The sequence below is a fragment of the Pectinophora gossypiella genome, chromosome 23, assembly GCF_024362695.1.
Source record: "Pectinophora gossypiella chromosome 23, ilPecGoss1.1, whole genome shotgun sequence".
NCBI lineage: Eukaryota > Metazoa > Arthropoda > Insecta > Lepidoptera > Gelechiidae > Pectinophora > Pectinophora gossypiella.
Window position 1 is genome coordinate 11,035,133 of NC_065426.1, and position 12,768 is coordinate 11,047,900.

Consider the following 12,768-nt stretch of genomic DNA (forward strand, 5'->3'; position numbering starts at 1 on the left):
TAACAGAGTAACACTACTAGCTAAGTAGACTCAATAATCTATACAAACTCTAACGACAACATTAAAAGCCAAACCCAAAGGAAACGTTCGGAATCACAATCCGTAACTCATTGAAAGAGGTTCAAAAGCCCAACTAAACACTAACAAGTCATAAAGGACACCCTCAAAGGCAGCCGACAAACTCGGCTAACACCTCGCACAATCGGCCAAATCACTCCGAAAAACTATTCAATTCAGAGACACTCAATAAAGGAGCTCCGTGGGGGAAAATGCTAATGCGACGCTTCTTGCTTCTTACCAAACAAAATCACTTCGCGACCCCAAATTTCGCACTTTCAATGGGCAATTTCGCGAGGCTCCGCCCACCCCCACCACCAGCGCGGGCCGGCCGCTCAGTCGCGCGCGCGCTCTCGCCCGAGATGGATGCGTCCGACGAACGCTACTTCGGCACCCGCACGCCGGACCGCGACTCCAGTAGTCCGCGCTCGCACATGAGCAGCCCTAACTCCATTAATGTAACAGACCAGAATATATCGTTATCCCAACACCAGCAGAACTTGGAGACGTTAAACAGAATGGGGATGTTCTTTCACGCGCAGCAGATGCATTTGAACCAGAGTTTTGACGCTGTGAAGAGTAGGCTCGGGCTGACACAGGTGCCGGGGGCGAGTGCTGGCCCGAGGCATACCATTGACGCAATTCTGGGCCTGAGGCCGCCCCAGGCGATCGAGAGGAGGGACGAGAGGGAGTGTGACGTGCCTGTGTCGCCCGGCGCCAACGAGAGTGCCGGTGAGTTGTTGTTGACGGATATTTTGGGTTCCTGAAGAGTTCGGTACGTAAGCGGACCGCGGCGTGAACGGATTAAAAACTTTAAATTTTAAATTTGTTTTAGAATTAGACTCAAAGAAGTTTCTGTTTATTTAGTAAAAATATAAAACAATAAAATATTGAAAAAGATATCTACCTACTTCTAAAAATACAAAATGACAACAATACATGAAATGTCTACTGCATATTAACCATTATTTTTATTTTCAACTAGAAAAAGTTTCAAACCCTCATGGTTTGTAGTCTTTAATCAGTCATTAACAACAAAACTTATCAAATATACCTACCTACTTGAACGAAAAATCAACTGAATAATCTAAACCGTAAACTATATACCTACAGTAAAAAGTATTATTACCTATACCTTTTATAAGTACATAAAAAACAAGTAAACATAAAAAATATAATAAGTAGGTACGTATACCTATTCAAGGATTGAACGCGTTATAATTAGTTTTATTAAAACAACATAAACTCATAACTTTTATCAAAGACATTTTGAAAGTCGTACAGGTACCTAGCTAACGTGAAAGAAAAATAAATAAGTATTAGGTAGATATATTGCGTTGCGACGCTTTTACACAGCCCTAACTAGGAACCTACTAGACAAGACGTCCGTGCAGACCAGTCCGTGTAGACCACGCTTAAAAAAAATCAAAACCAATTAGCTATTTAACGTAAAATTATCATCAAATATAATTATTTTTGATTCCACGTCATTTCCAAAAAAACTGTGAAAACGAAATGATAGGTTTTTAAACTAATGTCGCGCGACGGACGGGACCTAGTCGCGGTCGTGGCAGGGTTAAATTATTTCTATTCGCCTATCTACCTACGTGGTGATTGTTTTATTATGTTGCTAGGTTCATTGAGCCAGCGGAAGGTCAGGTATTAATAATTATGTAAAATCTAGGTGAATATATATCCTATATACTTATTTAATTTCAACCAAAACGACGGTAACGCGCCCACCGCGTTATACCTAATCGTGATGCGCTGCGCGAGTAGAAGACGCGACCGACGGACGCGACTGGCGGCGGCGGCATAGGTACATGTAAAAAACATAATTATATTATATCTACCTAGGATTATTTGGAAAAAATAGTGACGGTCACATTGTTAATATTAATACCCGGAATAAAAATAATCTTGCTTTACATGTCAGTCAACTGCATAAGATCACAAAATGTTTTACGGGGCAATTTATACATTTTTACAATAAGATTTCCATTCAGATTCATAACTTTAAACAGTTTTAAGACGGTAATGAAACAGAAACTTTTGTAAAAATGGTTATAAGTAAAGGTTATAAATGTTACCTATAGATTAATGATTATTTAAAAGATATGAATGCGTGAGACATTAACTGTCCGGGAACTGATATTGTATAGAAAAAAAATATGCTTTATAAAGAAAGCCTAGGACCCTGTGCCGAGGTTTTTCTCGCAGCTTTTTTCCCTCGGCTGTACAGGTTGTGAGAAGTGCAGTAGGTTTAGGCGGATGAGACGTTCGTTATGTAAATGATGATTCAAATTGTGACTGTTTTACCACTGATAGAAGATATTTTTGAATTTGAATTCGGTTACCAACATCATAACGTTGACAGTGGGTTAATAGTAACTAATAAAGTATAAACATACCTATTTGTTTTTGTTATTAACATACATAACATAAACTGCCTATATACGTCCCACTGCTGGGCACAGGCCTCCCCTCAATCAACCGGAGGGAGTATGGAGCATACTCCACCACGCTGCTCCACTGCGGGTTGGTGGAGGTGTTTTTACGGCTAATAACCGGGACCAACTGCTTAACGTGCCCTCCGAAGCACGGAATCATCTTACTTTTTCGGACAATCAGGTGATTCAAAATAAATATAATTAAATATTAATATTATTAAATATTAATTTATTAATAATAGGTTTTAAAATTAGCTTTTTAAAATAAATAACAAAATACTATAAGTACTGATTAAATGCCTTGTAAATTTATTTATTCGTGTAAGTTTCATATATTTTTTTTTTGACGTGACTTATTGTAGATTTGCCGCAGATGGCATTAACTACTTGGCCGGACAAATGGGGAGCGCTGAAGGCTCTCACCCGGCGGTAAGTTTCATAGGGTAAATAGGTATAAGGGCTAAACTAACCTAACTAATTTTAATAAACATGGAGTTTCTTTAATTTACGTTCTCTTTAAAAAAAATGTCTAGGTTGTAAAATTATTAAAGATACCTACCTATATTAATAATTTTAGTTACTGCTTATCAAGTTTATTTCTATCTACCTATTACTTTTCAAAATTTTACTATTACTTTTATATTTTATAGGCACATTAAATTAGGTACCTATGATATTTGTATTAAATGTGTTCCTCTAGTTATTAAATAACTTGTAATGTACCTGCCTACATTGATTTACAAGATGTGTTCCCGTTGCAGTTTCTTGTCATTTTTTTTCCCTAAGCAATAACACTTTGCGAAATAACGTTAAATTGACCTTCAACAAGTTTATATAATGATAATTACGTTGAATAAAAGATTGTGATTTTTGCGTTGATTAGGTATATCATTTTGGTTTTTTCTGGCCGTTGGTCCCGGCTATTAGCCGTAAAACACCTCCACCAACCCGCATTGGAGCAGCGTGGTGGAGTATGCTCCTTACCTCCTCCGGTTGATTGAGGAGAGGCCTGTGCCCAGCAGTGGGACGTATATAGGCTGTTTATGTTATGTTATGTTTTCTCTGGGGAGACCCTGTGCCCAGCAGAGGCACATATACATGAATAGGCTGTTGGTTTTATGTGTTTTCCACTAACACATTTACGACGGCGATACGGCTCACCACCTATCACGTTGGTCTAACAGAAAGCTCGGTGAGGTGTGGGTACTTAGATCATCTTGTGATTGATTTACTTTTGACCACGTCGATTGGGAATATATTCGTGTTATGTCTGTTTCATCATCATCAGCCCATTAACGTCCACACTGCTGGGGCACGGGCCTTCCCTATGGATGGATAGGGAGATCGGGCCCTAAACCATCACGCGGGCCCAGTGCGGATTGGTGGTTATTAACGACTGCTAATGCAGCCGGGACCAACGGCTTAACGTGCCTTCCGAAGCACGGAGGAGCTCGAGATGAAAACTTTTTTTTTTGGTCACCCATCCTATGACCGGCCTTTGCGAAAGTTGCTGAACTTCAACAATCGCAGACCGAGCGCGTTTACCGCTGCGCCACCAAGCTCGGTCATGTCTGTTTATATTTTTATTATCGCTACAACAATATTTTTTCGTTCTTCTTCTTAATATATTCAAAAACCTTTCCCAAATAGAAAATATAATTTATTTTATTTTAGTATGAAATTTTTACCTTCATTTTTCGTTCGGAGTAAGCTGGTTCGCCCATTATTATTGAGACCAAAATAATGAGAAGCAATACAGATAGCAACATAAATCTATACCTACATAATGTGATCTAAAGCAACAATTATTTTTGATGTGCTTCTGCCATTACATTGTATTTTTGAATAGTTTTGTACCCTAGTAATGAGAAAATAGGTAATTATTACTAATCTGTTTTATTTTTGGAGAACGTAGCCTGGAAAATAGAAGAAATGCGCGAGAAATAATAAATAAAATATAATTATAAATAATAAATAAAATATAATTATAAATAATAACTAAATATACAATTTAACAATAAAATTATTTAAGGAAGACTTAGTCCATAAATAAATAATAAATAATAAAAATATTTATTTCAAATAGCCACAGTGAGCTAAAAAATAAATTTTACAATGTGTGGCTGTTTCAATTTTTTACAAGGTAATGACCTCTGAACTCCCAAACTAAAGTGAATCTGTATTATGGGAGTCTTATATACACGTATACTTTTTTATTGCGTTCTATAGTTCTTCTAAGCAGGTGTCCTTTCTGTACGTAGTACTGCCTATATATAAATACCGTGAACATAGAATAAGGAATAATATTACGTGTAGAACGGCAACTCTCCGCTCCCCACCAGTGGCTGAGCTAGGTTTACCTCACCCCCTCGGTCTTACTTTAGTCTTCAATCGCGTGCGTCAGACGTCACCCATACAGTTGCGCGTGTACGATAACGTCAATGTGTCTGTGTAAAACGAGGTGTTTTGTATAAAGTGTAGGCTGAGCTGTAGGCCATCTAAGGGGTCCACAGATGGCGGATAGTGGAAGCGCACCCCTGATGCCGGGCAGCAGCGGTATCAGTACTGGTTGGAAACCAAGGAAATGGATTCTAGTAGGGCTCTAGCTAGAACATCACCGATTGAGAAATTGGTCGGTGTACTGCGGAACGGAAGACGATTGGGGCAACCACCGTTCTACACGCCCTATCTATGGGGTAATGAAGGCGATTACTCCACCGACAAGAGCGCAGCTCTTAAATAAAGAGTGTATGAAGTGTCCGGGGTGGGCTGTGATAGAGTACCAGTCACATAGATAAAGGTATGAACACGGGCTAACACGCCGGGACATAACTAACGCCGTGTTTATGTTTAGACTACATAATTGTAACAAGTTAACCTAGTTCCGTTGTAATGCGGCCTGTAAGCGGAATTATTCATGTATCTCGCTTATGGTGCATTGTAAAGGTGTGACTTGGCACGAGCGGAGCGGGTAGCGATTTGTGTTTTCGCGTTTATAAAAAAAAAAATTTTTTCTTTATAATATGTTTCGAAATGTTTACTAAACCTGAATATTTCATACATATACACATAATGGATGCCTAATTCATCTAGCAATGGATGTACCTCTGACTACCCCAATTGGGATATAGTCGTGAGCTTATGTAATTTTTTAAAATTCCGTTATGGTAAGCAGAGATTTATTACGCAATCACGCAATTTCACATACTGCAAACCACCACTTTCGCTTCATATTAATATATAAGTTATATTTTTTATTAAAAACAATAATTATATATTATTATTATGATAATAATAGTTAGATAAATAAAATAAACGTTCAATACGAGTTATCATCTATCAATGTAGCTACGCCGATACGAATAACGTAGTTTTTGCTACGCGGCGTAGATGCTACGAAAATTATACTTAATGTAAATTATGTATCAAATTAAATTATATACTTTATTAACATACAGACATAACACAATAATACGGTATATTATAACTTATTCAGGGCCTTCTCTGACATGACTTTATTGTATATTTTCCACAACTGGCATTAACTACTTGGCCGGTCAAATGGGGAGCGCTGAGAGTATAAAAAATTAATCCACCTCACAACCTGTAGGTTGTCTGTATGTATGTTGTATGTATGGTGTACCATAGAAGAACAACAGATTTAAGCCAAGTAACGACCGCCGCGCCCCGCCGATTCTCGCTTTTCTCATACACACTCCAACGCACTACCATTGTCCAGTTCAGTGCTGCATACATTTTACATGAACCCACTGTATGTGATGTACCCGGTGGGTAACATCTACTAGATTGCCGCGCTGGAATATTCATACCCTCGCCCTGACAGGGTGGACACAGAGAAAATGTGTTCAAGAAGTACATACATAATATTTCCCGTTGGGTTTGGCAGATACTACTGTTAACAACACCATTAATAAAATGTTATTTTTTATGATTGTGGCAATTTTAAGATCTCTCTTTCTCTCCTCCTCCGTCTTCAACGCCATCTCGTATTTAACATGTCGTGTGGAAATAAATATTTTTTTTCAACAACGTCTTTTGAATAAGAAACTGATTGTCCGAAGGAAAGATGATCCGTGCTTCGCAAGGCACGTTAAGCCGTTGGTCCCGGTTACTACTTACTGATTAAGTTAGTAATCGTTACATGAGCCATGTCAGCGGCCTTTGGCGGCTCAATAGTAATCCTGACTGGTTGATGGGGTTGGTAATCCACCTCACAACCCACACGATAGAAGAAGAAGAAGAACAACCGCAGTCCCCAACAACTACGGAATTGCAGTTACTGATCCTGACACACCACTTTCGCCTTTCCCACTCTCATCAAAGAGTCCTCCTCCGAAAAATCCGAAATACTTATAGATCGGAAATTTCGCATGGACAAGAGGAAGACCCTGGGTAATGGTTAACACGCTCGTCCCGGCTTAACAAGAGCTGTGGGGTCAAGTCAAGTCCAAACAAACAAGAAACATTTATTGAGAAGCTGTGTAGGTACATACATGCAGGTGTCGAACATTATAAAATTGTCTCAATGGTAGTGGGTTGGAGTGTGTATGAGGGAAGCGAGGAGCGGGGCGCGGCGGTAGTCACTTGGCTGTTGCTCTTCTAAGGTGTAGGTTGTGAGGTGGATTACATTTTTTATACCGGATAAGCACTCTCAGCGCTTTCCATTTGTCCAGTTGATTCAGATTATTTTTTTCTTTGTGAGTGCGATTACAAAATTCCTTCGGCTATTAACGTCATTATTCAATATTTTATTTTATTTTAAAGTTTTATACGTTACAAAGCATCCTGTGCATAATTATTAAGCCTGGTAGTAAAGAAAATTCAACGCGAAATAACATAAACTCACGACTATATCCTAATTGGGGTAGTCAGAGGTACATCCATCGCATAATGAACTAAGTACACACACCTCACCGAGCTTTTTGTTAGACCAACGTGATAGGTGGTGAGCCGTATCGCTGTCTATAATATTGGGCCATTTATGTAAGGGAACACAGCACTTGAGATAAATTATAACCTCATTGGTGCAAGTCCGGTACCGGGAACCGAATCTGTTCTCTCCATTTAAAAAGCCAGCCGCCACAGGACCACAGTCACTTACACAGTAAACTATTTTGATTTACTTATTTATACATAGACAGCCTATGTACGTCCCACTGCTAGGCACAGTATCTCTAGGAGGGGGCAGGAGAATACTCCACCACGCTGCTCCACTGTGGTGTATTTTTTACGGCTAATAATAAACTTTTTTCAAAGACATCCCCAATTTGGTTAAAATACACTTTTCTAGATCGAACACTAAACTGTGTTTGAGAAAAAGAGAAGAAAAATCCTTGAAATTATTACAATATAACACCTTTCGATAATAACAGCATTATCAATTAAATTATACTTTACATTATTATCTACAGTCTTAATGTTTCGCAACGACGCGTTATAAATCTAACTCGGTCGTCAGCCGCTACTTGCTTTCAATCACGATAAAAAAAGTAATAATATCGATACAATCAAATCAATTACGAATCGATTTACAGTTGATTTCACAACCGGACACAGTATCGATTTATTAAAGATCTATAGATCGTTGATGAATGCTAATGCATTTGTCGAAACGTTGCTTAACATTAAACTAAGTATGGAAAGTTGTTGACGGGCACGTCCGGTGGCTGACTTTGGATTCAAATAACCACACACACATACATACACAAGTTCACGCCTAGTTCCCTTTGGGGTAGACAGAGCCCACGGAATTCAACTTACTCTTCTTCTTATCGTGTCGATGGCAAACTAAATAATATCGGCTCAAAACTTGGCAACAAGTATGGCGCTATCTGCAGCGCTCATCAGATCCTCCTGCGTGCTGCGTGGACACGATATTAGATGTTCCATCGTTTGGGGAACAGTGCCGCACTTTCACTATAACTTACTAAGATGACCTGACACACCACTTCCGCTAAGGTAACTATATATACACATATTATTACATTATACATACACACATACATACATAAACTCACGCCTGTAATTCCTAATGGAGTGGATAGAGCCACAAGTAATCAAAGATAACTTGCAGCCACTGTAGATACGAAGTCCTAAGGTGGGTCTAAGTTTATCCTGTAAATGTTTTGTAAATTTGTGTGCAATAAAGTGTTTTATTATTATTATGGTAAAAGGTGATTATGGTGATGAACCTTATGGTGATAAGAGACCAGCCTACGGCTTATAATATAACAATTGACCATCATGTTAGAAGGACACAATCCTTCTGTCGGATTTTATGACATGCCCGGGAAGACAAGCAGCTAAACGTGTTCTATGTTTATATATGTCACCGTAAAATTGTAAATAACGTTAGATCATAATATATCGATTTGAATCTCGCGAGATTGTGAACTGTCGAATAATTATGAATCGTATCATATCGCTTACAATTTAACGTATTATTTTTCGGTAGATTATAATTTATCGAAGTGAAACCGTCAAATTGTGATACGAAACGCACCTCGCGTGCTATACCATAGAGTTACAAAACTATTAGAGTGAGCATAATGTTAATTTGGGATTCTCTTAAAATGCATAAATGTTTTTGTCATAATTTTAATTATCATAATCCTTTTTGCATAACCTTTTTTAGCATAATAGTTTTACTTTCCCATAATAACATCTAGGAATACTGGTTTGTTAGGTATAACTTATTTTTGGGATTAATAAATAGATATCCATAATTCTTTTTTAGAATAATAGTGTTTTGTCATAATTTTTACAAGGCATAACAGTAGGTTAGGGTGCGGCGGGGGTGGCCCTTGGGCCACCCCTATGCCGCCAGCATGTTTATCTTACACACGAAAAGTATACTGAATGATACGTTTCAGATTTTTTAATTTTGATACATTTTTTCTTACCATGTGATGTCAGAATTATTGATTACTTTACTAAATAATTAATAAATACGTACTTGATTTCACAATCTTGAAGAGCATTTATTTTATTTGACTGACACCTGTGTTTTATTCCTAACTCTATGGACACAGAACGGTCTACTGTAAGGCCGACCAATCAGGGACAGCCGTCGGACAGTTGACAATTTGACAATTGTAAGATTGTGATTTAACAGTTTTACTTCGATAGATTATAATCTGACGAATAATAATACGTTAAATTGTAAGCAGTATATTACGTTTCACAATTTTTCGACAGTTCACAATCTCGCGAGATAGATTATAATCTAACGTTATTTACAATTTTACGGTGACATATATACACAAACAAACATTTTACACGGAAAATCCACTAACCTGCAGTGAAGCAGCGTGGTGGAGTATGCTCCTTACCACCCTCCAGTTAATTAAGGGGAGGCCTGTGCCCAGTAATGGGACGTATATAATATAGGCTGGTTATGTTATGTTACATGGAAAATGAGCATGTACTCGTGTGTGTGTACGTATAAAAAAGTCGCGAATATGTTCCCAATTGGGGTAGCCAGAGATACATCTTTGCATGATGAACTAAGTTCTCGCGTAACCAAGCTCTATAGAGCTTGGTTGGAGGTTGGTTGAGTTGGTTGGTTGGTTGGCCGTTATAACGGCCTCTGTAGTCCAGTGGTTGAGCGTTGGACTCACGATCCGGAGGCCCCGGGTTCGAATCCCAGTGGAGACATATCACACAAAGCACTTCGTAATCCCTAGTTTGGTTAGTACATTACAGGCTGATCATCTGATTGTCTGAAAGTAAGATAAATCCGTGCTTCGAAAGGCACGTTAAGCCGTTGGTCCCGGTTACTACTTACTGATGTAAGTTAGTAGTCATTACCATGTCAGGGACCTTCGGCGGCTCAACAGTAACCCTGACAGGGTTGATGGGGTTGGTAATCTACCTCACAACCCATACGATAGAAGAAGAGATACATCAAGCGGAACAAGGTGACCGCGTTTCACCAAGATATTAAAAATTTACCAACGATAAGTGATGTACTGTACCGCCGTCTGTTATGGTCGATAGCCAACTGTGCCATATACACAAGATCACGCTTGTTTCCTATTGGTGTAGGCAGATACCACGAAATACTTACTACGATTATGACACACCACTTTCATTGCAATCAATGTTAATTATTGTAATTAGTTAGTTATTACTCGTTAAGTTCATTATGTTAATTGTGGTTTGATGAAAGTTGTATAAATTAGTATGTGAGTAGAGGTTAGAGTGGTATGAATATAGAACGGATGTGTTGAGTAGATTGAATAGGAGATAGTGTAAGCGCCATCAAAATATTTCTAGAGTATTAAATATAGGGTGTTGAGAAATAGATGATGTGAGGACAGAAGCCAGATAACATAACATCTGACTGCCAAAACTGTAAGCTGGCAGCACCACCAGTTCGAACCCCGGCACTGGACTTACGCCATCATCATCATCATCAGCCGTACGACGCCCACTGCTGGGCATAGGCCTCCCCCAAGGATCTCCACGACGATCGGTCCCGCGCTGCCCGCATCCAACGGCTTCCCGCAACCTTCACCAGATCGTCGGTCCACCTTGTAGCGAACTTACGCCAATGAGTTATTAATTTATCTTAAGTGCAATTTTCACTACTGTTCTTCTTCCTTAATGGCGTGGGTTGTGAGGTGGATGACCAGCATCAACCAGTCTCACAACTTCAATTACTTTGTGATGGTTAGGACATTACAGGCTGATCAGCCGATTACCCGAAAATAATATGATCCGTGCTTCGGATCCGTTGGTCCCTGTTAGTACTTAAGTACAGTCAAGAGCAATATAATGTACCCACTTTAGGACTATGTCGTACTAACATATTTGACATTTAGTGAGACTTACAGTTAAATTTGTCAAAAAAGTTAATGTGACATGGTACCAAAGTGTATACATATTAATGCTCGTGACCGTACTTACTGATGTTATTAGGTACGTAGTCTTACCCCAGTGCCGGACATGCGCCAATGAGATATTTATATATCTTAAGTGCAATTTTCACTAACACAGCTGTCTCGACCATTATATACGGCGATACGGCTCACCACTTACCACGTCGGTCTAACAGAAAGCTCGGTGAGGTGTGGGTACTTAGTTCATCTTGCTATGGACGTAATCCTGACTAGCCCAGTTGGAAATATAGTCGTGAGCTTATGATGTGTTATGTTGTGTAATACCTATCTATGTCCTTCATTTTCATCCAGAATTTCAACACCAACTCCAGCTAAACCTGTCATAACATATCGTTTAATAACATGAGTGTCTACTAAAGTACTTAGGTATCATCTTTAATGTAAGAGCCACGCTCTTGTCGGTGCAGCATTCTCCATGCTACTTTTTTAGGGAAACACAGAGCAGTGGTTTTTTTCTTGCCTTCCGCCCCGCAGTACTCTGTCTGACGCGAGAGTAATCAATTTCAAAGCCGTACTAGGACTCCTGTCCAAAAGAAAATACTTAAATAAAATATAATAAAAAAAATAAAAAAAAATACAAGAAACAAGAAAAATAGCTTAATGTATTGCCCCCCACTACGTCAATTATGGAACAAAAACCTTAAAAACGCCAGTCCTCCCGCCGTGTTGTAGATCCCACGATAGCGGATAAGCTAATTAATAATTTCACACAAATTATACCCCCCCTTTGACCCCCCATTCGACCTGAATGTTTTCCTCAAGGATCTGATAAAGCTCAGTTTGCTCGAGTTAACTAAACGGTCACAATATTACGGCGAATGCTTTCGGCTTCTGGGGGGGTTAAACTCGCCACATTGAAACCATTCGTCTATATAAGCAATCTTCTTATTCTCTCGTGTGGGTTGTGAGGTGGATTACCAACCTCATCAACCCTTGTGTCAGGGTTACTATTGAGCCGCCGAAGGCCTCTGACAAACTAAAAAAAGTAAGTAAGTAATTTGACATTTGCGCATAAAGAAATAAGTGCGCAAAGTCAACAAAAATCTCAAATAGCAATATTGTTGTTTTGATAAATTGCATTAATGTGATCTTTTTCAGTGGTAACTATAATACAAGCAAAACGTTATGAAAACTTATTGTGAATTTTACAGATATAAAGCCATCGACATCACCATCAATTTTAGCCAATCCAAATTCAAAATGAAATCCCTCTTTTTACTAATTATAGAACCAATAAAACTAACCACTCAAACCTTGAACCAATAAAGGGCAATTACGAGCAAACAAACGTGATTAAACAGCCGTTATAACGGTTAGTATTGCTAATTGAATTTCAG

General features: G+C 38.8%; 1 protein-coding gene across 1 annotated transcript in view; it reads left to right on the plus strand.

The window, feature by feature from the left end:
• Positions 1 to 419: 419 nt before the first annotated feature.
• The window catches only part of LOC126377583 (retinal homeobox protein Rx1-like), a 68,902-nt gene continuing 56,553 nt past the window's right edge, over positions 420 to 12,768 (plus strand). The window contains exon 1 of the mRNA XM_050025393.1: positions 420 to 789. Within this exon, the coding sequence (XP_049881350.1) occupies positions 420 to 789 (370 nt within the window). The remainder of the gene's footprint in view (positions 790 to 12,768) is intronic.